The 25,175-nt window shown below is 43.1% G+C and overlaps 1 protein-coding gene across 2 annotated transcripts in view; it reads right to left on the bottom strand.

Annotated features, from left to right (window-relative positions):
* The window catches only part of NTRK2 (neurotrophic receptor tyrosine kinase 2), a 332,542-nt gene that overhangs the window by 295,483 nt on the left and 11,884 nt on the right, over positions 1-25,175 (bottom strand). For both annotated transcript variants that reach the window (XM_049653049.1, XM_049653128.1), the window contains exons 2-5: positions 8,555-8,629; positions 8,361-8,432; positions 3,350-3,418; positions 451-605 (exon numbers count right to left, since the gene is read on the bottom strand). In XM_049653049.1, the coding sequence (XP_049509006.1) occupies positions 451-605; positions 3,350-3,418; positions 8,361-8,432; positions 8,555-8,629 (371 nt within the window). The remainder of the gene's footprint in view (positions 1-450; positions 606-3,349; positions 3,419-8,360; positions 8,433-8,554; positions 8,630-25,175) is intronic.

The raw sequence follows: 25,175 nt of genomic DNA, 5'->3' as shown, positions 1-25,175 counted from the left end.
GGATTGATCTGCATTTTCTTGTACTGGGAGGACACTTTATCACCACGAGATCTTTCCCTCTCCACAGCCTGGGTAAGTAAATATGTAGCCAATCAAGTATTACACTCTTAGCAGATAGTTTTTGGATGGATGGATGGATGGATGGATGGATGGATGGATGCGTGAACAGACAAACGAACAAAGAAACAAAGGAATCAACAGTGTACTTTTTCTCCATGCACTTTAAAGCCATCCACTCCGAATTAATATTCTACTTGCAAAGAATATTCAGCAAAGTTGTTCCCAGCTGATTTCTCCACACTGCATACAAATGTTGCCCAGCTCACCAGAGACCTCAACAGCATACTATATAAAATCTGGGTAGTGATAATCCTCCCAGACTCTCTACCACACCAAGGCAATTAGAATAATTAATAGCAAGTAGAATTCATTGATTCGAAAGTAAATTACCACAATTGGGTATCTGCAGGTTTGCCAGGGGAATATTCTTGCTGCTTTCATTTAGGCAGTACAAATCCTGAGTTTCTGGGCTGGATTTAGTCTCCTGAAGAGTCTTGATCCACATAATGTCACAGGAGCATGTAAATGGATTGCCCACCAGGATCCTACACAGAACAAAAATGAAACCAGATCAGGCTTCTCTTTTCTCGTTTTAACCACCCTAGTGTTTATGAAGCACTACAACATTATGAATTCTTTCTGACCCACAATCTTTGGAAGTCATACCCACCTGCGCAGTTTCACAACACTTATTCATTCATTTAGCTAATACTTACTGGTCTTCTGCTAGGTGCAAACACCCCCGTGGACTCTAAAGGATGCAAAGTAACGCAAAACCTTTCAGAGTAACAGGGAAACAAGACAGGGACAGAAAGAGCTATAATGTAGGATAGGAATGGATGTCTCATAGGATGGGGAAAAATAAGATGCCATAACAAATTTATCACAGCTATTATATAGTAAGCGAGATCTTAAGTCAAGATGCCAATAGTTAACAGTTGTCAGGAATGCTAACACACTTATTTCTGACCTGGCTACAGATTCGAGTGTTATTATTTAATGAGCTCAAACTACAGTGGGGAGCACAGCAATTTCATCTTACTTTAAAATGAGACTGTAAATACAAAGCTAAGATTAAAATGTTAGAGCCGGGAGGGTGGCGCCCCCAGCTTTCTGCACGATGCAACCACAGGTCAGCCGAATGGATGCCAAGAAGTTGGAGTAAATGTGACCAAGAGCCTGGAAGGGACTCTTAAACCTCCTACACATACACACACACACACACACGCACACACACATTCACGCATGCACACTCACGCATGCGCACACACACCAAGTTCAGGGTTTCTGAGAGCAAGGGCAAGTGAGCTCCAGACTGAGCCACTCAGCCCGCTGTGGGACAGTCTGCATAGAGAAAACCACCACTCAGCCGAGCTGCCTGGACTCCCGTGGCCTACGAAGGGTAACAGAGGAAGTAGTCAAGAGGAAAATAAAAACCACAAGAAAAAAATCTTTAAATGTTTATTTATAATACTCAGTGGCCTATTTAAGATGAATTCCATTTATGGTAATGAGCCTTTAAATGAGGCCATTTACAATCGTTACATAGGCTCTGCCTGGCATTAGCCACAATACTTAAGATTTCCTTGAGGACAGGACCTAGGCTTTGCAACATCATTTACTCCTGTGGTTTTCTGGTTGGGTTCTAAGAATCTCCGGGATCCCTAGAGACTCTTCCAGGAGTTTCTTTGGGGAAAATGTGGTCATGGCAGACTCAATTAATTTGTGTCCGCTTGATCGCCTCCAAGTATCCTTCCATCACCACAATACGATTTGATGCTACTGGAGACAGACTACAATGGGAAGACATCCACAATGCTTAAACTTCAACTAATCCAAGAGGCTTCCTGGCGCTCGAAGTACGTGAAAAACTAAAGAATCTTTCAAAAAAAGAAGGTACAACTAAATCCACTAAAGAAGTGAAGGATCTTCAGTTGGAACTATCACAACGATCAATGACCACACAACGCTGGCAGACAGCTGGGGTTCAATTCTTCAGTCCCCATGCAAACCCCTCTTCCAGAGACTGTCAGAGCACATTACACTCATTCGCTTAGGCTTCCATGTCTCCCACTAGAGAGCAGAAGCCTGGAACACAGAAACTTCTCCCTACATCCCAGTCCAATATGCAACCAGGCCCACAATTAACATGTGTTTCGAGAACCGATTAAATATGCTGCAGGGAGAAAACAGAAATGTGTGAATTTGAAATCAGTGCTCTGATTTTTGACCCGTTGAGGAAATTTCCTGCAGTGACGCTCAAAATGTTCACACTGAGCATCTCATTCCATTTCACATCTTCCTTAAATTGTATGTGCCTATTCCTATGTGAGAAAGCTTACCACTTCAACTCCGCAAACTCAGTGTATTCCAATGACTGCCCATCGTTGACACGGGGCACCAGGCAACCCTCCTTATAACCCACTGATTTGTCTCTGCACTAATGGCATCTTCTCTCTGCACGTTTTCCTTGTGAATAGGGGCGGATCCTACAACCCAGGCAATATATACAGTTTGAACCAAAGCGACTGCCTGGGATTCAAAGGCCTCGTCCATCCGGCAACCCCACCTCTGACACACAGAGCCTCTGCTTTGGGGTGTTCTAGGCAACCTCCCCATAGGAATGTCAACAGTTTATATGTGTTTCATGGTGGTAACACGAGAATTGATCACACCTGGAAATGCCGGCCAGTAGACATCAATACATTACAATCTTTTTCCTATCATTTTACAGCCAAGGAAATTAGAGAATAAGGGTATATACTGAGTGCAGTAGCAGACCTAGAAGGCAATGTCACAAGGATGGGCAGGGAGGGCAAAGGACGACCTCTCCACCAACGTTCACTAAACACCAGCGGGCACTGTGGTTGCGGATAAAAGCTGGAGAATGTTGTGCCCATGGCTATTTCCCCCTTGAATGGGTTTGCTTTCCATTAGGTCCTGGACATAACAAGGACCAAACATGTCGCCATTATGACACAAAGCATCCCCCGCCCGCCCACTCTCATCTTTTTCTGTTTTCCCTCCTTTAGGAAACAAATCTTTATGTAAAAACATTTAAACTCATCATAAATGATACCTTACTATTGAGATTGCTGGGTTAATTTGTTACTGAATCATGTTTTTTATGAGGGAATAAAAACACAAGTGGCCAAAACCTGAGAAATCGTTTTCTCAAGAATTTTGATATAAAAATGCATCCGCAGCATCACTCATTAAAAAAAAAAAATACTTAATTACTCTCTCCCCTGAAACTGTTACCGAATGACACACAATAATCATTACTTACAGTTCAGACAAATCAAGGTGACGAAAATGTTTCCTAGACAAGCTGGTCAGTTTATTTCGGGTAAAATTGCTGAAAGAAACCAAAAACATTAAATGTGAATTTGAAACGTTACCTCTCAAGAATAAAATATGCAAGTAGAAAACTGTTTTTCAAGATATAATTTCATTTAACCATGGTTCATTTGACCATGGTTCAACTATAATCTCTTTCTTCCATCTGGAATGACAATTTAAATTTTCCTGCCTCTCCTATAATTCTTGTTCATAAGGGGAGGAGAAGGATGGGAATACTTTCCAATGTGTCTTTTTAATCTCTTTCTTAACAAAAAGTTTATTTTTCATATGCTGATTCAGAGCCAAGTTATACACTTCCTAGAGATCTCTGACCTCTTAAACAATTAATAGGAGGAATAAACTTAATTTGATTTAAAACCATGAAACTCACTAGGGGAAAAGATACTTTAAAATTAAACAGCATCATGAGTATTTTGAAATTACAAGACACATAAATATTTAACTGAATTTAACACATCCTTATAGGGAAGAATACACACTGATAAACTCTGATCGATTGATTAACTCTGCTGATTGTTTATACGTGATTTCTAAAAAACCTGATAATTCCAAGATAAGGACAGTAACAAAAAAAATCACATAACAAGGAATATGTTAGATTTCATCTGACACTATTCTAGCGACACATCATTTTAAGATTTAGATCAACCAGACAATGAAAAGTCCATGAAACCAAGTCATAAATACTAATGAATTTACTGACGTATTCCAAATATGTAATTTCACTCAATGGCAGGAGTTTCCGTTTCCAGCGATCAGTGCCATGAGGCCCTGAGTTGGGAAATTCAGAGCCATAATCCCAGCAACTGACTCGCTCTGTGGATTTGTTTACTGGTTGAATTTATTTAAAAAGTGTCTAATGCTTGGGTCTCCAGACATGTGCCTAATAACTAACAGGAATGTAAAATAAACATCAACTTTTACAAAAACAGCCAAGCCCCCAACAAATTACAACGAGACTTTCAGTATCTGTTTCCTGCTCAGGAAAGGAATCGCTGGGCTGAGAGGTAAGAACAAGGGACTTGAAGGTGACAGTTGTCCCGACCCTTTACCTGAGGCTAGACTATTGTGTCAGCCCAACAAAATCATCAGTTGACCAGACATCCTGCTATGTCTGACCAGCCACCTTCACAGAGGGGTTCTAACCCAGGAGCTAATGTATGAGCCAACGCTGGTCAATTGAAGGAATACAGAAAACACCGCTTCAGGGTCTCCTGTTTCAAGAATGCATGTGTCCTCTCCCGACTTCGTTCTATATTGAGATTTCCACTCATCCAAACCCCTACCTACACAGGGTTCCCTCTTCTTCCTATGCTTACTTCTTCTGTCTTTATACTGCGTGTAAAGTGCTCACCCACATGAAAAAAATAATTCACCAGGAAGTTGTAAAATGTGCCCACATACATCTTTTTCTCTTTTCTTTTGGAACGTGAATTAAGAATGAGTTTCCCTGGAGTATCATACACTGAGAAGTCAGTCTGTCTGTGTTCTCTCCAGTCTTTGAGACACAAATGTTTCCATCTTCAGAAATCCCTACCCTCTGAAGGAAAAACAAACAAAACAGCAAGAACAAAAGCAAACAAAAAACAAGCAAGCAAACAAACACATCCACGACTCTTCTTCCCAAGAAGAACCAGGAGAGGGGCGCCTGGGTGGCTCAGTCAGTTAAGCATCCGACTTCGGCTCAGGTCATGATCTTGCGGTCCGTTGAGTTCAAGCCCCGCGTCGGGCTCTGTGCTGACAGCTCAGAGCCTGGAGCCTGTTTCAGATTCTGTGTCTCCCTCTCTCTCTGACCCTCCCCCGTTCATGCTCTGTCTCTCTGTCTCAAAAATAAATAAACATTAACAAAATTAAAAAAAAAAAAAAAAAGAAGAAGAAGAAGAACCAGGAGAGGGGGGAGCAGAGAAAGAGGACACTATGGTCAAGGTCTCGGTCAGCTACAAAGACAGCACCGGGAGCAGCTGGCCCTGTCGGGCTGCCAGCAGCACAGCCCAGAGTGGGGTCATACGCCAAAGAACAAGATGAGTTTTATGAACCATACTTATTATTGAGGCAAAAGCCAAAAAAGAGGAGGAGGGGAGGGAAAAAAATCAACAATCCTCTTACTGTTTGATGACAGAACATGGCGAAGGAGCTAATTAGCACCTCGGCAAAGTCCCTGGAAAATACACAGGCTGTCTTTTCTCACAACCCCTGGGTTCTCAGAGGCCGGGGAGGAATTAAAGGCACCAAGAAATAAACTCAGTGACCGGTCATAGAGGCTGCAGACAGTCACCACATGATGCTGCATATGCCCAGGGCAGAGGGAGGGGTGGTGAGACAGGATCCAATCTGAACCCCCCTAAAACCCGAAGTCAAATAGACTGCTCTTGTGCACATTTTTATGTTGTTGGGGAGACTCAGAGATAATCGGTATATCCCTGGAGTAAAGAGAAATGTGTTTCGTTCTCAGCTCCCTGGTACCCAAGGTGATATTCAGAGAAATCGCAGAAAATCAGATAAAACAAGGCAGTGCCTGAGTTCTAAGTCATAAGGACAGGTTGGGACTAAGGTCTGCAAAGGCAGACACCTCATTTGCTTCCTCCTCCCTCCCTGCCATTCTCAAAGCCAACCAGTGAATTTAATATTTGGGTGAGGAGGAGCCTCTCTCATCCATGAACACTGTATACGAAGCTTCCCGGCATCACCGAATGTCTGAATGTTGTCTAACTTCATTCTCTCTTAATACCTGACCGTGCCGACAAATGGCAAGGGAGTTTTTGCAGCTTCACCAGTGACTTGGCTTCCTGGCTACTGCCTTTTAAAGATACTATATAAGATATGTCCATCTCTGTGGTTTTCTGCTCTCAAAGGACACGTCTTTGGGAAACAGGGACAGATAGCTGGTTTTAGAGAAGCGGTCTGCAGCACATAGAATGCCATTCAAATTATTCTACCGTATAATCACCCTGAAAACATACATCAAGTGGCTTTGGTTTTCGTAAAAATGGCATGCAACAGGCAAGCAGAGAAAGTAGGAGAGGTAGAGTAAGCCCTCTTGCGATTAAATCCCCTCATCGATAAATAAGTTTATTACTGAAACCACAATTAACTGTAGCCCAATGCCCAAGTCACATCGATAGGGGAAGTGACGGGGTGAAAATAAAATGTGGCTGAGAGAGTAATCCAGGTGTAGTGTCAGCTGTAAATACCAGAACTTAAGCCCCTGAAGTCATTAATTACATTTAAGTGATGGCTTTAGAGCATTGTGACTTTTGTTTCTGTCCAAGTTCTCTCGTTTTTGCTCTCAAGACCCATGCAGACATCAGATTTGTGCAGGCAACCCAACCACAGAGATGATGTCAAAAAGGCATTTAAGTGAAATGTGTTAATCAAGTTCCTTGGAGTTGTACCACATTTTTGCTGAATGTTGTATATCTTAGTTCTACAGACTTTATTTTCAAATCGACTTCATCATTAACGCCACCTATAAAATATGAAGTCATGATACTGGCTTTATGAAATTCATGTTTTTCATAAAACCCACAAATCTCCGGGGAGTGTCCAGGCAATCTGCTGCTAAAGAATGATTTCTTTTGTAACTGGTATGGAAATCAGTTGGGGAACTATTCTCTTCAAGGAAAGAAAGAGGAAAAATATCCTAAGAAGGCTGATTCTCTAATTACACGGATGGTAGAAATTTTATTTCCTGTGCTCTTGTTGTAGGAGCACGGTCAGGGTGAGCCCTGGAGTCACAATTCTGTCACTTTCCATCCTGTGGGCTGGAGAAAATCCTAGAACTTCCTCAGTGTGATTTTATGTCCATGAACAGGAACCAAAGAGATCTTCCCTACCGATTGTCAGAAAAACCAAGCGCGATATCATGGGAGAGAGTTCCATAGGTAAGCTGTAGATGATGAGACACAAAAGCATGGTCGCAGAGAATTTGCAAAGCACAAAAAGACCAAAGAATGCCGGCCAACGAATTCCTCCAGCAGACACTCCCCTTAACACTCGGGGCACAGGGAACACCAACCTGAGCTGAGGGGGAGGTAATCCTCTGTTGAATGAAGAAACCTCTCCAGGCGCCTGCGTGGCTTAGTCAGTTAAGCGTCTGGCTCTTACTTCAGCTCAGATCATGATCTCGTGGTTTGTGAGATCGAGCCCCATGTCCCTGCTTGGGATTCTCTCTCTCCCCCCCCCCACCCCTTCTCCGCTCATTCACTCTCGCTCTCTCTCTCTCTTTCTCAAAATAAATAAATAAACTTAAAAAAAAGAAAAATAGTGAAGAAACCTCTCAGGAAGGCCATCCCTTATGGACCGCATGCCACCCTCTAACAGGACTTAGCAGCGGACAACCTGAGAGCTTCCATTGTTCCTATTTCCGTCTGACCTCGGTTGACAAAGCATCAACGTGACTTCAGTGAGGCACGTGCTGTTTTGCAATTATCTGAACCTTTGGCATGTCCCATGATTGATTTTTCTCCGCTTTTACCAATCACAACAGATAGCTTTGAGAAAATGAACTTTCAAAAGAGGATCTCCGGGGGGTGGGGGTGGGAGTGGGGGCACTGGCAATTTTTAGTTCCCTAAAAAGGCCGAGGCCGTCAGTTTCTTTCAATTCCATTAGTTTGATGTCTTCCAGGGAACACGTAATGATTCCCAGGAAAAGAATCAAGGACCCTGTACCAGGACATAGTTTTCACATCAGACTCTGCTGTTGGCCTACTGCTCCATCTAAGATGGAAATGGCCCAGAAATCCATGAAAGGGAATACACAGGCTGTTCTAAGTACCCTTCTAAAGCTATTCAAAAATCAAAGCTAACATTTCTAAGCTACTGTCACACCTATACTAACTTTTAAGAAAGGAAGTTTATAGTTGCAAAAGAAGAAAACAGAGGGGAAAAATATTGAATACATTGGGTCCTGGGAAGCAAAAGCATCAACCTTTACTTACATGTGCTGTAAGTTGCTGTTTTTCAGAAACGCTTTATGAGCCACAAATTTTAATCCAGAATCCACAATTGTCCTAAGAAAACACACAGTTGCACGTACGTTAGAACGAATGGGTGAAGGCGCGCCTGACTGTAACACAGCATAAGAAAAGATATAGGTATGCAAGCATAAGGTATGCAAGTCCTGAGTACTCACAGATTTTTCAGTCCTGCGTAAGCTTCAACATCATCTTCGTTGATGATTTCCAACCTTTTCTGATTGGCAATGTAACTGCAAAAAGAGCAGAGAGCGAAAACCAGTCACCCAGAAGACAGTACACGAAAGAATGGGTAACCTCATCCCGCCTCACCAAGGTGGCGACCCCTCTCCACCCACCGCAGCCCCACCCTTTTTCTTAAAATACAACAAAGGGAGAAAAACTGAATGTGGCTAAGAAACCATGATTGATCAGGTTTCAAGGTCAATGACAGATTCACCAAGTTTCATTTTTTTCTTAATCTTGTATCACTCTTTCAACTCACAAGTCCAATCTGCCTCCCCTCTCAAGGTACCCCCTGTGTCGAGAGATGAAAATAATTTGGACATGTATCTGCTGCCTCTGAAAAGTGTTTCATCCTTATGGTGACAGCCACAGGGATGCTGGCATCATCACACGCAAGACAAATCACATCTTTCCCCACATGCCAAGAGAACCAGTCACTCCTTTTTACTTCCTAAAACACTGAAGCAGATTCTCCTCCCCGTTCTCCTTCCTCCTCTGCTCCCTTCCTTTCTCCCCACTCTCTCTTTTCCTGGCCTAGGATCCCCTTTGTCTATCTGTCAGTAGCAATACCAATTTCTCCTTTTGGGAACCACATTTCATAAAGCCCCACCACATGGCCCTAGGGCACTCTCTGTAGGAACCCTCCTCTTCCTCACCCGCCAGACCCTCAAATGCAAGAGTGAACTGGTGACTGGCAGGACAGAGAATTCTATCCCCTTGGCCATGATGATTGCTTCGACATGTGCGTGTGACCTCAAGCAGACCAATGAGAATTTTCCTTAGAACTGAATAAATGAATGCTGGGACAGAGAGAGACTCTTTCTCTGGAATCATAGTTGAAAGATTATACTGGCCCAGGGCCTCCATGAGAAATTTTTCTGCCACAAGGAAAGAGACTGTCTAACAATGAAGTCAGCATACAGAAGGACAAAAGAGCTATGAGGGGCATCTGGGTGGCTCAGTAGGTTAAGCAACCAAGTCTTGATTTCGGCTCAGGTCATGATCTCAGGATCATGATGAGATCAAGCCCTTGCATCGGGCTCCATGCTGAGCGTGGAGCCTCTTGGGACTCTCTCTCTCTCTCCCCCTCTCTCTCTCTGTCCCTCCCTGACTCACTCGCTTGTACTCTCCCTCAAAATAAATAAATAAACATTTTTTTAAAAAAGAGCTCTGAGATATAATAAGAGAGAGGAGCCTGAAAAATGCCACGTGAGCCTTGGATCCAGACATCTGTGAAGTTAGATGTCACTAACATTAGTTTGATCTGAATTTCTGTCACTTGCAACCAATAAAATCCCTTATAATACAAACACAAAGCTATTAAAACTACCACCATAGAATTTCCTTGCTCTGCCATAGAATTTCCTTGTGCTACAATTATCTGAATATTTTCTTAGGTCACAACCTTTTTGAAGACAGCTGGATCCTGTTCAATAATTCTTAATATGCACCACAGCATATAACAAAGTACCTTGCACACGGTAGGTGTTCAAAGGGTCAAGGGTAGATAGATGGGTGAATGGATATATGGATGGATGGACAGAAGGATAGATGGGCAACACTATTTGGAGCTGGAGTTCCAAAGGCACTATAGGAAGCAGTATCAGGATAGATCTTCCCCCTTTCTTTTTCAAAAAAAGTTAAGACATGTCACATATTCCAATTAAGACACTGAAAACAAATATGCAGCCCTGCTCTTACTAACACGAGGTAAAATGAAAAACATAGTAACCGATGCAGGAGAAGATACAGCATCTATCAGTTGCTTCTACACAGTCCAAAGAATGAAAAGTGGACATCAAGATATATGGTAAGAGTTGGGGTGCCCATTTTTGGAAAATAAATTTCAGAAATAAAGTAAAATAAGGAAATGCTCTGAGAGAACAGAAAAGGACCAAAGAAAAATAATTTTCAAAGGACCCACATTAACATTGTCCCCTGTTTCATAAAAAAGCAACCTCCAAGATAGAAAGCCATCTTCTGCTCAAGGATCTTGGCTTTCCCTGATATCCAGGGCCTGGCACTTAATAGGTGTGCAGGAAAGATTCATTCCCTTTTCTTGTTCTACTACACTAGGAGGAAACACTTCTCAGACTCCAACCTAACGCTCAAAGAATTTTCAACATCAAGATTTTTTATGAAATGTTTCAAAATCATCACAATTTTGATTATTTAAGTTATTCAACTAACATTTTCAATAGAGACCACAGTGACCCCCCCTTCTTCTAAATTATCTCCCAGCAAGAACTTTATTCCAGAGACCCCTAAATATTAATGCTTCCTTCATGCAACTGGCAGCAAAAAGGGCAGATAACATGGGCCAGGTTTCCTTTGCAGTCACAGCCAGGACTTCCAGAGAAGCTTATTCCTGTCTTACAGCTGAGCTAGCATGGTGTTGTCACTGTTCTGAAATCATCTACGAGTTTTTCATCCCTTGGAGGGATCACCATCACTGTATCCTTCATGCTGATGACAGGGGCCTAACATGCAATAGGTATTTAGTCAACATCTGTGGCACAAAGCATTTATCTTTAACTTTTCTTTAAGTTATTGATGGCCTTTGTGGTTTTCAATTTCATTTTTCATCAGATTTTTAATGGATAAACTCCCTGGTTGTATTCAGTAAAATACAACGGGCTAGTATAAATTAGAATGGAAGGCATAGAAGGAAAAAAAAAAAACCCAAGGGCGGAGATATCAACAGAGGTAGGGATTAGGTTCAAAATGCATATGCTTGTTAGAAAAGGGCTTGTTAGAAAAGTGAGTCTAAGCTGTCCAGTCACTGACACTCAAGAAAAGAAAGAAAAGGAAATAAATTTCATCAGTGGTAAATTCAGTGTTTGTGAGATAAAAATATGCCAGACATTAAGCAAAGCATAACTGTTCTTAGATCTAAGACCAGACAGGAGATTTTGCAGAAAATCATCAAAAGTACCATGTGAAATTATTAAAAAAAAAAAATGGTCATTAGAGAACATTAGAGAATACTCTTCCACTGTAGGAGGCAGGAATGCCTTGGATAAATCTGGAATATTTCTCCCGGTCAGAATGGAAAAACCAACAGATGAGCTGTATTAAAAGGTGGTTAAGTGCCCACCAGATGCCAACAGCTACCCTTTGTAAGACATCATCTGCCGAGATGCCCGCACCACAGCTGCTGGCTATACACTGCTCATCGACTCTAGCCCTCAAGAAACTCTCCTCAGCTTCCTCCCCGTGAGGAATCTCAGGGTTAGAATGGGAACCAGCCCAGGTAGTATCAGACAATTCACAGAGGGGAAGCCTCGGTGGCCAAGAAACAGATGACAAACTGCTCACCCCACAAGGAACTCAAATCAAAACAAGGACATAGCACTCCTCTCCCACTAAATGGACGTGTTTCAAGGGTGACGACATAAAGCATTTCTAAGGATGTGGGGGATTTTTCTTACACTGTCGGAGGGAGTGTGAATTGGTACAACCGCCCTGAAGAGCAATTTATTCTGGAAGATGATACATCAGCCCACTTTACAACCCAGTAGTCCTATTTCCAGGTATATACCTGGAAGAAATTTGCACACAGCCACACACAGAGACATCTGCAAGAATATTTGCTGTAATACAGTCAGAACTCAAAATCAAAAACAAGCCAAGTGTCCATCAATTAAGAAACAGAAAACAACCAGAGGGGAAGTGGGTGGGGCATGGGGAAAACAGGTGATGGGGATTAAGGAGTGCACTTGCTGCGATGTGCACCGGGTGATGCATGAAGTTTTGAATCACTATATTGTACACCCGAAATTAATATTACACGGTATGTTAACTACACTGGAATTAAATTTTTTTTAATTTAAGTTTATTTATTTATTTATTTTGAGAGAGTGTGTATGTGCACAAGCAGGGGAAGGGCAGAGAAGGAGGGAGAGAGAAAGAATCCCAAGCAGGCTCTGCACTGTCAGCACAGAGCCCAATTCAGGGCCCAAACTCATGGAACCGGAGATCGTTACCTGAGCCAAAATCAAGTGCCAGATGCTTAACTACCGAGCCACCCAGACACCCCAAAACTTTTTTAAATTTTTTAAAAAGAAACAAACAAAAAAATAAGGTTTAAAGTTGGATTGGACCAGATCTTCGTGAGTAGAAAGAGATATTCACACTAAGTGAGAAGGCAAAATTAGCAAAATTGCACACGGATATGTGCATATAATACATAACAATTTATGTAAACTTTAAAAAATACACAGAAAACAACACCACCTAATGCTCACAGTCAAGGATATCTGTTACAAAGTATTTTTATGTCATTATACATTTTTGAAATATATGTCTACATATATTGATGAAGAAAACAGAAAGAAGGAAGGGAGGGAGGAAGGAAGGAAAGGAAAAACAGACAGAGAAAGCCATACAAGTGAAGTGACTACAGGGAAGCTGGACCTGGGGACTTCGGGGTTATCAGGTGGTCAAATACACCTGGGCTCAAGTTCCTGGTTCCCTGGACCACGGAAAAGGCCAGCAGCCTGAAAGCCTTCTGTTCCCTGCCCCAGAGCCCTGACAGCAGCCAGCAGATTAAGGAGGACATTGGGCTGCCCCCTACTGGTGATCTCCATGTGCCTCCCATAGGATACTGGCCACACCAGGCCTTTTGAGTTCTCCCAACTCACTGGACCCGTCAGAAAAGCAGCAGCTGCTCAGACCAACCCAGGGTTAGGAAGGAGAGAGAAAGCACCGGCCAGAGCACACAACCAGAGGATATGCCTACAGGCCAGGCTTTCCCATCTCTCCAGTCAAAGTGCCGTGAAACTCTAGGGGCCCTTGACGGAGTCCAACTTTGCTTAATAAAGCTCATCTCTATGAAGGATTCTGTTCCCCATGAAGCAGTGAAGCAGGCCCCCCATTTTGGCACAAGCCTTTCTCAGGAGGTTTCTCTCCCGAAAAACTGCTAATTCCTCTGATCTCTGACCTCATCTGACCTCTGTTCTGGAAAGGTTAGGCCCCAAGGGTTTTAAGGCATAAGACCTCACCCCTGAGCCCATGCCCCAGCATCTATGGAATCTCTTGTGAGTTTAGCAGAGCTTTGTTTCTTCGTGGAAAACTAAGCTTCTGTGGCCCTAACCTTCAGACCCTGCCTTCATTCTCTTTTATTTAGGCAAGTCCCCAGCCTTTGGATGGTAACAAAGGGACTTGATGGGTTTGGATTTCTTAAATTCGGTACTCCTTAAGAATTTCTCCATTTACCAACTCGGCCTCCCAGCCCCTGTGGCCCACACCTCCATCAGTGATCTGTCTAGAAACCACCGTTGGCCTTCAACCCTCCTGTTTTGCCCAAATATGCCTTCCTTCTTTCTTGCATCTACATATTATGTACTTTCTTACATCTACATATTATGTACATATTAATGTACATCTACTTCATATTACGAAGGTTGTTTTAATTGTTGCTCTTCACTTTTGCTACATCCCAGAATCACTATCTATTGCCCTAAAAGCTGAATCACATATTCAAGGGGCTTCTCAATGAATTCACCCAAATAGATTCTGGGACCTTCCATTATCTGGAATACTGCTTGATTCCTGGGCAACACCAAAGGGTTTTTTCTTCTCAATCAGAACATTTTTATTCAAACAGTTGGCAAGTATTTCTTTTTCTTTTCTTTCTTTTTTTTTTTAAGCATTTATTGTATTTCTTAACTTTGTAATTAAGAATTAGAATGAAGGTTCTCTTTGCACCCACACATACATTTTTCTCTTAGCCTATCTGACTCCCCCACTGGCTGTTAAACTCCTCGGAGGGAAGGGTCTTTTTCGTGTCACTTCCTGTCCACTTCCTAGCACAGAGCTGATGCTCCGGGATGTCACAGGCTTAAAGCAATCAAACATAACCCCGGGTCCTCCGCTTGGAGTTATTATCCCATTGGAAAGACCAGACACAGATACATGTGTGATAACAGGAAATGACCGTGTAGAAAATAAACAAAGTAAAGACAACAACAGAAGAGGGCAGAGAGTCAATTTGGAAAGCAAAAATTGTCCGACCCACAAGCAAATTTAGATTGCAAGCATACAACATATTCAAACCAACTAATTTTTTTAGTGACAAAAACCAATTTCCCTCAGAAGATGAGCATTTATTTGCCACTGAGCCCCTGAGGCTCAAGAATGTTAAGACTAGAAATGATCTCCAAGAATCTTCAGATCCAATGGTCCTTGACCCTGAAGGAGGGTCCTTAACCCTGAAGGAGCAGATGTTCCCTGGGGGACAGTGCCCGCTGCTACAGTATTTGGAGAGCAGGGGAAAGAAGGGTGCACGCAGAAGCACAGGCACCCATACTGAGAGGGCACAGTGGAAGGAGCTACAAGATGTGATTGGGCAGGTCAGCAGAGGCTTCAGTGGAGGTCAGGGCTTGAAGAATGACCAGAAAGTCAAAAGATAAAGAACGTGAACATAAGCGAAGTCCGTGCTGTTTGCCATTTTACTCTGTATTGCCACCAAAGCTGCTCCAGTCTCAACTTGACATCCAGGACCTTCACTGAGACATTTTCTGGAGGGTAAAGAATTTCCTCTCCTAAGGCTTAACAAGAAGCTTATGGGAGGTTTTTTGAAATAGAAGAGAGGAGAGATAACTTTAGGGAAAATTCACAGAAACATTTCTGAATTACAGGTTCCTAGAAAAGGTACTCATCCCATCTTTTAAAAGATTTCACGTTGGCTTGAACAGCCTATCAAATAATTTCTACAGTTAATCTTCCAAAGTAACAAAGAGTGCTTTTAACACGTCTTGCCTTCATGTGCATTAGCTTAACAGCAGTATTGCTCAAAAGTGAAATTTCCCTATAGCCAGGACTTTATTGCCCGAACCGTACTCTGGCAATAAATACATCAGAAAGAAATAGCAACAGCAGTGAATATTTCTAATGGCCACTCTTCCAAATACAACCTCTTCCTGCTATGCTGGCCACCCTCCACCACTACCAAATAAGTAAGTAAATAAGCTAATAAAAGTAGAACTGAAACTGCCCCCATGAGATTGCCATACGCACCCAGGCTTACCGCTGGTGGGGCACCTCAACTCTGATGGGATCCTCTCTGCTGTAAGATTTTTTTCATAAGGAACATAATCTGTAAAAAATACTGCCCCTGGCTCCCCGGGTTCACAGCTAGGCAGCTTCCATTTCTCAGCAAAAATGCTGAGAGTTTTGAAAGTCAATCCCTGAGCAGGTGCAAATGATACTCTGATGCACCAGAGCAAGACTCCAGATAGGACTGTCCTAATCTATTCTTACGAGAACGGACCCACAGATTGGTCCATTCTTATGAGAGGGTGCATCACCCCAACTGCGAAGACATGAATGCAGAGAACACCAAATGAGCATGCTCCAAACCCGAATTCGAATGGCCTACTAGTGCACACTGTTTGGCATTAGCACTTCCAGCTTCTTTTGGGCCATGGTCATAGAAGGAGCATCAGTAATTCCCTCGGGTGGAGTGCCATGTGCCAGGCACTGGGGTACCCAAGGATTAAGGGTACCCCTTAACACAGCAACACTACCAGGAAAGCACCATGATTGCGTCCACTTTTCAGAAGAGGAAACTGAGGCAAAACCATTCCAGGTCCCTTCGCCAAGGTCACACTGCTGCCAAAACAGGATGGGAACCCGGATCTACCCACCTCTGGACTCCGAGCTCACGGCCACTAAACCACACCATTAGGACTTGGACGTGTAAATCCAGCACCCTCGGTACAGAATAGTTTCTACAGAAACCATTTCTACAAAATGTACCTTCCCAGATAATCCTGACCTAAAAACAATAGTCAAAGGAAAGGAATGAGGACATTTTACAGGATGCTCTCCTGCCCTGTATGCACACAGAGCTGTAACAGGAGATACATGAAAAATCTTCAGATTCTTCCACAATGCCAAGCTCTGAGAACTGCAGTTTCCTAGAATAGCCCAACTGCCCTGGGAATTTAATAATTCAAGTGCCTGGAAAATAATAAGTGATGTGGTATGAGGGATAAACACACCCCGCTAGCTTCATCTCTTACGAGCTCTACGACCTGGGGCAAGTCCCTACTCTTCAGCCTCCTTGTCTGTCAGGATGTTGGGGAAATTAGGACGCCCCATCCCGTGAGGGCATCTGAGGTCCCATATGGGGACTTCAATTAATGCTAGTTACGAGTAACAATGAGCAGAAGACTGAGGTTCAAGGCGTGGCCAGGTCACTAACCAGCTCCTGAGCTTAAGCTCACCCTGCCTCCAGTGCCCACGCCTGTGGAAGAAGACATTTGGACTTGGCAAGGTCTCAGCTCCGTTCAGCACACACATTATAAGAAAACTGCAGCAAAATATGATGAAGAAAAAAATTACAGTCTGAGTTTCTCTCAGAGTATCTCTACAGCATTTTCCTCATCTATTCCTCTGTCAACAAGGTGGTTACCGACAAGGAACACCACAATTTTTGACCAGAAAAGTTGATTATGAAAAAAAAAACCTTAAAGTGGGCTTTCTCTATAAAATATATTGATCTTTGGGGCGCCTGGGTGGCTCAGTCGGTTAACCGGCCGACTTCGGCCCAGGTCACGATCGCGCGGTCTGTGAGTTCGAGCCCCGCGTCGGGCTCTGTGCTGACAGCTCAGAGCCTGGAGCCTGTTTCAGATTCTGTGTCTCCCTCTCTCTGACCCTCCACCGTTCATGCTTTGTCTCTCTCTGTCTCAAAAATAAATAAACGTTAAAAAAAAAATTAAAAAAAATAAAATATATTGATCTTCTCCCCAGAAAACACTGGACTTATTAGCATAGCCTTCCACATAGTCTCAGGACTGGACCCCCGCCTACAAATTACGTGACACGTAAGCCTTATAAGCTGACCAGAAGTCACAACAATTGCATGTGGTCTACATCTACATCCAGTCAACACAGGGTCCTTAGTTTTTTTACTTTTCTTATCAGCCACCAACTTTGCAAAAAGGGAAGATTTCCCATTTTACAATTCTGAATTTCCACATTCTCTTAAAAAAAAAAAAAAACAAAACAGAAACAAAGCTGATTTTCTGCCAAACTGGACTAGCATTTCTTCCTGGCAACAGTCAAGACGAGCTGAGGAACACTGTCCCTGGAGGTTTGGGGCACATGTCCAGTCGGTCACATTCCCGACTGATCTTGGCAATTTCACTGGCCTGTGGAAAGATCATATGACACCTGACTTAATTCTTGCTTGTAGTCTCCACTGAGATGTCAGGGCTCCAACTGCTCTCCTGCGTTGACAGGGCATCTCCACGCACAGACATCCCTACAAGGAGTCTCATCAAATAACATGACACAGAGGCCACAATAGAAGTACCTCACTTTTTAAAAAGAGTTACTTCTACCTATTCTGGAAGCTTTAGAAACTTCCTCTGTTGTTAAAAACTAAAATGGATACAAACATAGCCACGTATGATTTTATACTTGGTAGAGTGGTAAATACAATCCCCAGGAGAAGCAAGGGATGTGTTTTTTCCATATATATATATATTTTTTTTTTTTCCTTCCAACTAATTTAATTTCTAACGTATATCTCCCATTGGGTCTCAGACCTCTGGAGTAGTCACATCAACGTACCACAATAAATGGAAAGACAAGTAACTAAACAGGTACAGTGACACAGTTTCACCATATTAAATGAAGAGCCCCAGGATGGATATGGTCCAATAGCCAGAAAGAGGCTTAAGTGATAGTTAAGCTAAAATTTTTTAGGGGGTGGGTAACGTCTAACGTCGGCCAATATGAAACCACCAGACCCGCGAGTCAGCTCACCGGGGGTCCTGGGCTGCACTCTGCAGCTAATTCATCCTGGCAGGCCCACGAGGAGCCATCCCCCTTGGGGATGGGGGCACCCCAGGACCCTGAGCAGACTTGTCCTCTGGCTGGGAAGCCTTCTGGTCACACCTGCTCCTAACAGCTTCTCGACTAAAACCATCTCTGCTGTGCTCTGCAGGAGGAATTCTGAGGTCTCAGTGGAGCATCTAACCACGTTCTGGGGACTTCAAAGGGCTAATTCCCTGGCAGGCCTGGATGTGCCTGCTGGTACCGCCCCAGCTCATCTTCATCCACGGACAGGGTGGCTTCCACCTGGATGAGCACGTAGGCCAGGCTGCTCCGTCTGTAAAAGGATGTCAGCCCCACCATCTGTTTGTCTGGTTTCCAAAAAGAATGGATCTGGCCTTAACCAGTACCAGAGATTAAAATTTTCCAGGCTCTGATCAGAGGGGACAACTTCAAATCATCTGCAATCCAGCTTCTACCAAAGCCTGGTTCAGCAAAGGGTACTGGGGATGGAGACTGAGCTCCTGCATTGTATCAGTTTTATAATTACAGCACTGGCATATTAAATTGGCGGGCCACGTTAGCTTCCTTGCAGAATTATGCCCTTGTCACCTCCAGCCCCCCCCCCCAACCGCCACTGGCTTCCTCAGTAAGGAGAAAATGAAATCTACTGATGCATTTTTCATAATAGCTGCAAATCACATCATTCATTGTCCTTGCAAAAGAAATTCCTTTCAGGACATAGTGCCAGACAAAGCTATGTTCCTGTGGAATTAGTAGGCATTCTCTTTACCAATAATGAGCTTCTCCTTTCACAGCCAGGAAGCTGAGAACAAACGTTGCACTCGGCTTCGGCAACCATGTCAACCATTTGAGTTAGTTGGGAGTCCCAGCCCCTATTTTCACTCTTTATCCCCTCCCTCTCATTTTTACCTTATTGTCCTTACGGTGTAAAATAATTATCGCCGGTTATTCAACTACTGATGATACAGTGAATAATTGTGACATTTGTAACATTTCGTTTACTGCAAATCAGGTGGCCGCTAGGACCAATAGGACAAGACTTAGACAATTACCATGGAGTCATTTCAAGAGATAAATTAGTAAATAATTGCCTCCCCGGGTGGTTTTTAGGTTTCAGAATGACTGTTCACAAGATCTTCCTACAATTCCAATCCAACACATAAATTATCTTGTATTAAAAAAAAAAAAAAAAAAAAGTCTTTTCCTCTTTCCCAGTTATTCCGGGCCAACCAATGTTTCATTTATGACTCGTGAAGAACTTCCAATGATTAGCCCAGGCCTTAAGAATTTTAAGAAGTGTTCAAGTCAGCACTAATCACAACAGAACACAGTTCTGAAAGCTCTTGGCCTCGGGTCAGGTCAAATCATGCCATACGAAGAGCATTTTTGGAACTAATATTACTGCTCCAGCTTTAGGACAGATCAAGCACAGCACCGAGAAAAATGAGCATCAGGCATAACATCAAGAAAAGAGAATGTTTCAAGTGGTAAGATTTTAGGATCTCTGTGTGAAGGTCTGTTTTGATTTTGGCACAATTTTTCATCCAACATTTATAGGCTGTGGGAGTAAGGAGAGCAACACTTTCAATTTTATCTTCGCTGGTTTCACTTCGCATGTTAACCTTTAGTCCATTTTTACAGAAGGTTAGAGATTACTTTCTTTGGAGTGAAACTACAAAGATGCTGCTTTTCTGAAAAGGGATCCCAGTCATAAGTGGCTGTGTAAGGCGGCAATAAAGAGAAGCTATTTTGCAGAAAGGAAGTGTGAGTGCATCCAAAAATCCCAAATAAATCTCTCATAAAAACTTGAATCCAAGGATGGTATCACCATTCAAAAGGATGGATATTTCTGAGGTACCTACAGTGGTCAAATTCACAAGAGACCAAAAGCACAAGGGAGGTTGCCTGGAGCTGCAGGGGAGGGGGGGGGTCGACGGGGTGGGAGTTTGTTTAATGGGTACAGAGTTACAATTTTGCAAAAGAAAAGGGTCTCGGAGATGGACAGGGTAATGGTTGTGCAACCTTGCGAATGAACTTATGCCACTGAAATATACCTGTCAAAAAATGGTTACCATAGTAAATTTCATGTGAGGTGAATTTCACCACAAGTTTTCAAAAGACATTTTGTAAAGGCTTTACAATTAAAGAATAAGAGAGACAGTTACAAGAGAAAATGAATTACAAACTAACTGATAACCTCCAGACTCCCGGGGGCCTGTTACAAACAGCCTAATACATAAAATGGACCAAGACTCTGGAACAAAACAAAATTGCAGAACAAAGACCATGACCTGAATGACCTGTGGCTAAATCTGACCAGGGATTGCTCTGCACACAAATAGTCAATGTCCCAATCAGCTGAGTGCGCCAGGTCCCACACAGGAGAGTAACAGCAAACAAGCAAAAGGGAACCAACACCCTTTCACCTCTGCCCTCTTAACCCCAGCACCTGCCCAGTCCCCCCCCCCCCCCACCCCGCCAGGGCAGATTTTCCTAGGCCCCCAGCCCTACAGAGTTTACTCTCCTTCAGAACACAATCCAGCATAGCCGCGCCAAATAAAAACTAATAGCCAAGCTCTTACTATGTGTTAAGCACTGGTATGAACATTTCACATGCGTCTGCTCATTTTAACTTCACAGAAATCTGATGAGAAATATTCTATTATTGTCCCCTTTTACAGATGGGAAAACTGAGACAAAGCTTTAGTAAATTATCCAAAGTAGCAGGGGCAGATCAGCTTCACGGGGCAGGGGTCTCAACCCACCAAGCTATCCTGCCTCCCAACCAGCATCCCTCCCCTACACCAACACCCAAAGAAAATGAAAAATTAATTTGTCTTTCCTCCTATACACACGGCAATAGACATATTCAGTGATTTTTCAATTCACGAAAAGAAATAATGAGGAAAGGAACATTTTAGACATAGTTTTCAGAATCCCAGGATCTTCCTAGGGTGCCACTAAAAAATAATAATAATAATAATAACAATAATAATAATAATAATTCAGCCATAATGAGCTGATTCTTCGAATACTACGTTCAGATTTAGACCTTTCAGAGGAAATTAAAAAAACTCTGTATGGGAAAGAGAGAAAGGTGGAAACTGATAGCTACTGGCATTTAGCAATCCCCATTAACTGCCAGGGACAGATCTGTGCACTCCTGGTCAGTCTGGGTCTGTGATAGCACAATGCTTATAATACGGTCAGGGGGCGGGGGATCTCTATGTGCTGTGCTTACTGGAAACATGGAGCTCGGTGCTGGAGAACTTCCCTGAAGAGAGGGAGCACAGCAGTGAGAGGAGCTGTCTGGATAGCCTGCCTACCCCGCTACACAGCCCCAAGGCATAAGCACTGCGCCTCTATTCCAGACCATCACCACAGCCCAAACCTACGCTGATGCAGAGCTCAGACACCCAAGGCAGAGGCCCAGCCGGCACTTTCCCTTAGCTCTGGGCAGTGTCCAGACACATTAGTGGTCCTCTCTCTGGTGGTCCCTCCAGTCCAACTTCCTCCATATGAGGCAGTGAGTCTACAGGATGCTCCTACGCCTTTCCTTGCTGACTCAGTAGGATTCTGGAATTCCCTACCCAAAGACCCTGAATCTACTCCCAAAGCCTGTGCAGGCCTTTTCCACAGGCCTGTCCTCCTGATGGTGTACACAACCCTAGGCACAGCAGTGTGTGGCTAGGGGGAGGTCCGAGGCTGCTGTCTGTGCTGGTGTAGATGGAGTTCTGACATGGAGGCTAGACTGTCTACAGGGCTTCAAGAGAGAAGGAAGGGGGTGACCAGACTGGGGACCCCCACTAATGCCTTTCAATGGGCCGTATAAATAGAAGCAGCTGGCTTAAGTCTTGTTACCCAAGACCCAGAAAAATGCCTGGTGGGGAGGACATGTTCAAAATGTATTTGTTGACTGACTAATTGACTAAATAAATGAATGAGTTGATCAGTCAATCAACACATGTACGTACAAAGAGTTCAATGTTGACCTCCAGTCCAGCCATCCTTGGCAAAAGATGACTCTGTCAACAGGGTATCTATTGTCCCCTGAGCTGTACACAGATATAAGATACAATGAAAGGAAAGGAAAGATAGATTCCAAGGTAGACTGAGGGAAATTCAAGCCCAGGAGTGCCCTCAATGCACCAGAAGACATTCTTGATGGGTGAGAGAGCAATTTCAGGAAAGAATAAATGAAATGGCTAGGAAGTTAAATCCTAGAGGGTCACCCAGGCTTAGCAGCAGAGCCAGTGACTCAACCAAAACTAAGACATTTCTCATGAGAGTTAAACATTATGTGTGGGTTCCATAATGCTCACTCCTTTTTAAAAATTTAACTTTCAAAATACACACGGAGTCTGAACTATTTTCATTTGTATGTATATTATGAACATACTGCATCGTGTAAACATAAATAAATGGATGTTATTTATCTCAAGGGGGAATTATCTTTTTGGATTATTCAACACAATCTGTTCACCTATATACTTCCCCAGTCTATTTTTAAAAGCCTCCCAATCTCATATGTCTATCAGTTGTTTTATGATCAGTTTTGCAAACAACTATCAAAATTTCAAGATGCCTGATAGTGTTAATTATCATAAATATAAAGGAAGCCCCACGAAACATTCACAGGATTAGCCCAATGCACCTTGATTGCGATGGCACAAAAATGCATGTATCAGATGGTACATTAAACTGGGCCTGACACACTTCTCTTTTTACACTCCTGATGTCTGCAGTTCTTTAAGAAAAACGAACAGCTCTGGGCATCTGGGTAGCTCAGTCAGTTAAGCATCCAACTTCAGCTCAGGTCACAATCTCACAGTCTGTGGGTTTGACCCCCACATCAAGCTCTGTGCTGACAGCTCAGAGCCTGGAGTCTGCTTCAGATTCTGTGCCTCTCTCTGACCCTCCCTCTCTCTCTCTCTCTCTTTTTCTCTGTGCCCCTCCCCTGCCTGCGCTCTCTCTCAAAAATAAACGTTAAAAATTTTTCTTTTAAAAAGAAAGAAAAATGAACAGCCTCTACCATCCACGCTACAAGAAGGATAAATCACATCTGCAATCTCACACCAGAATCGCTTTGTAAGAGAACCCCCGCCATAAATGCAGTCACAGGGATAAGTGCAATTGAACCACAGGGATGGCCATTATTAGCCATTACACAACAGAAAAAGCACAAATCCTTCTCATTAGATCTATTTGTTTGCTGGAGATCAGATGTCCCTCGAACGATTCCTTTTCCCTGAATTTGCCTCTGGTGTTGAGCCGGCCTGTCGTGCCTCTCTGCTCATCCGCTTGCCCTCATCCTCCCATCTCTTCGCTGTCCTTCCTTCCTGTTGGACACTCCCTCATCAAACCTCTGCCTTTCTTCCTTTCCAGCTAGCTATGCTATGTCTCTACAGTGAATTGATTTTTTTTTTTTTTTTTTTTTTTACTGTGCATGAACCAACGATGTGCTATTTAATTCCAGAAAGGTTCCTTATTTCAACAAACATCTTAACCTGAGGACTTTAAAAAGTCATGTCTAGAAATTTCCCTGTTGATGGCCCAAAGAATAGCTAGTACATCTTCTTGTTTGGAATTCTCAGTGATAGATACGCAGAGGAGAGCACGCATGTGTGTATCCACGTGTGCGTGTGTGATGTGGAGGTCTGGGGCATCGTACTGGGCGCTGGGGAAGAGCGTGACCAAGCTCCACGTGGCCCTCGCCTTCAAGTAGCTAAGATTCTACCGGTGTGTACGGAAGGGTAGCCAGGCAAGCATTTATGTTGCTAAGTGACCTGTTCTGGGTTGGGAACCCAGGAGGTTTTAAAAGCACACGGTGGGGACACAGCCCAGAGGCAGGGAGGCAGAGGAATTTAGCCAGAGACAGAAGGCAGGGGAAAGGTGTCCTAGGCAGAGAGTCTGGCCCGTGTGAAACCTGGGAGTCAAGTAAAAGTATAGCTCCATTAGGGGTACTGAAAGCCCTGAGAGGCTGGAGTGTCTCACTAAAGAAAGGGAAAAGCAAGAAATGAGGCTAGAGGATGCAGGGCTTTTAAGACTCATTAAGATTGTTTAAACATATCAATGTAACGCTATCTTAATTTAAAACACCAATATAGGGGCGCCTGTGCGGCCCAGGCAGTTAAGCGTCCAACTCTTGATTTTGGTTCAGGTCACGATCTCACAATTGGTGAGTTCCAGCCCTTTGTCAGGCTCTGCGTTGACAGTGTGAAGCCTGCTTGGGATATTCTCTCTCTCTCTCTCTCTCTCTCTCTCTCTCCTCTCTCTCTGCCACCCCCACTCACACTCTCATGCTCTCTCTCAAAATAAATAAACTTAAATATATATATATCACCAATATAATGTGGGGAGAGCTAGGCAAGCAATTCCTACGGAAAAATCATCATACAAAAATAACTGAAAAGTCTGAAAGAAAAGACTAGCGAGTGAGACTAATACTTCAAATAGAAAAAAATAATAATATAAAGCTTCAGGAGACAAAAAGTTCAGTAATAAAAAATAGCCAGGCTGATTAACAGAATAAGATATATCCCCAAATGGCCTAAATCGTTAGTTGAAATTACTGACAGAACAGTAGAATTATATATCTACAGTGTCAAGAGACCTGATTGGCTGATCAGCTATCTTGAAAAAATAATAAAACACTTTTTGCTACCTCTCTCCTTACACTTTGAAAATCCAGATGGAGCCAAGCTTTAAATATAAAAGTATGAAGCAGCGAAAGACAATATGGAG

The sequence above is a fragment of the Panthera uncia genome, chromosome D4, assembly GCF_023721935.1.
Source record: "Panthera uncia isolate 11264 chromosome D4, Puncia_PCG_1.0, whole genome shotgun sequence".
NCBI classification, from domain to species: Eukaryota; Metazoa; Chordata; class Mammalia; order Carnivora; family Felidae; genus Panthera; species Panthera uncia.
The sequence above is the reverse complement of the archived record's forward strand: the minus strand, read 5'-3'. Positions and strand labels throughout refer to the sequence as shown.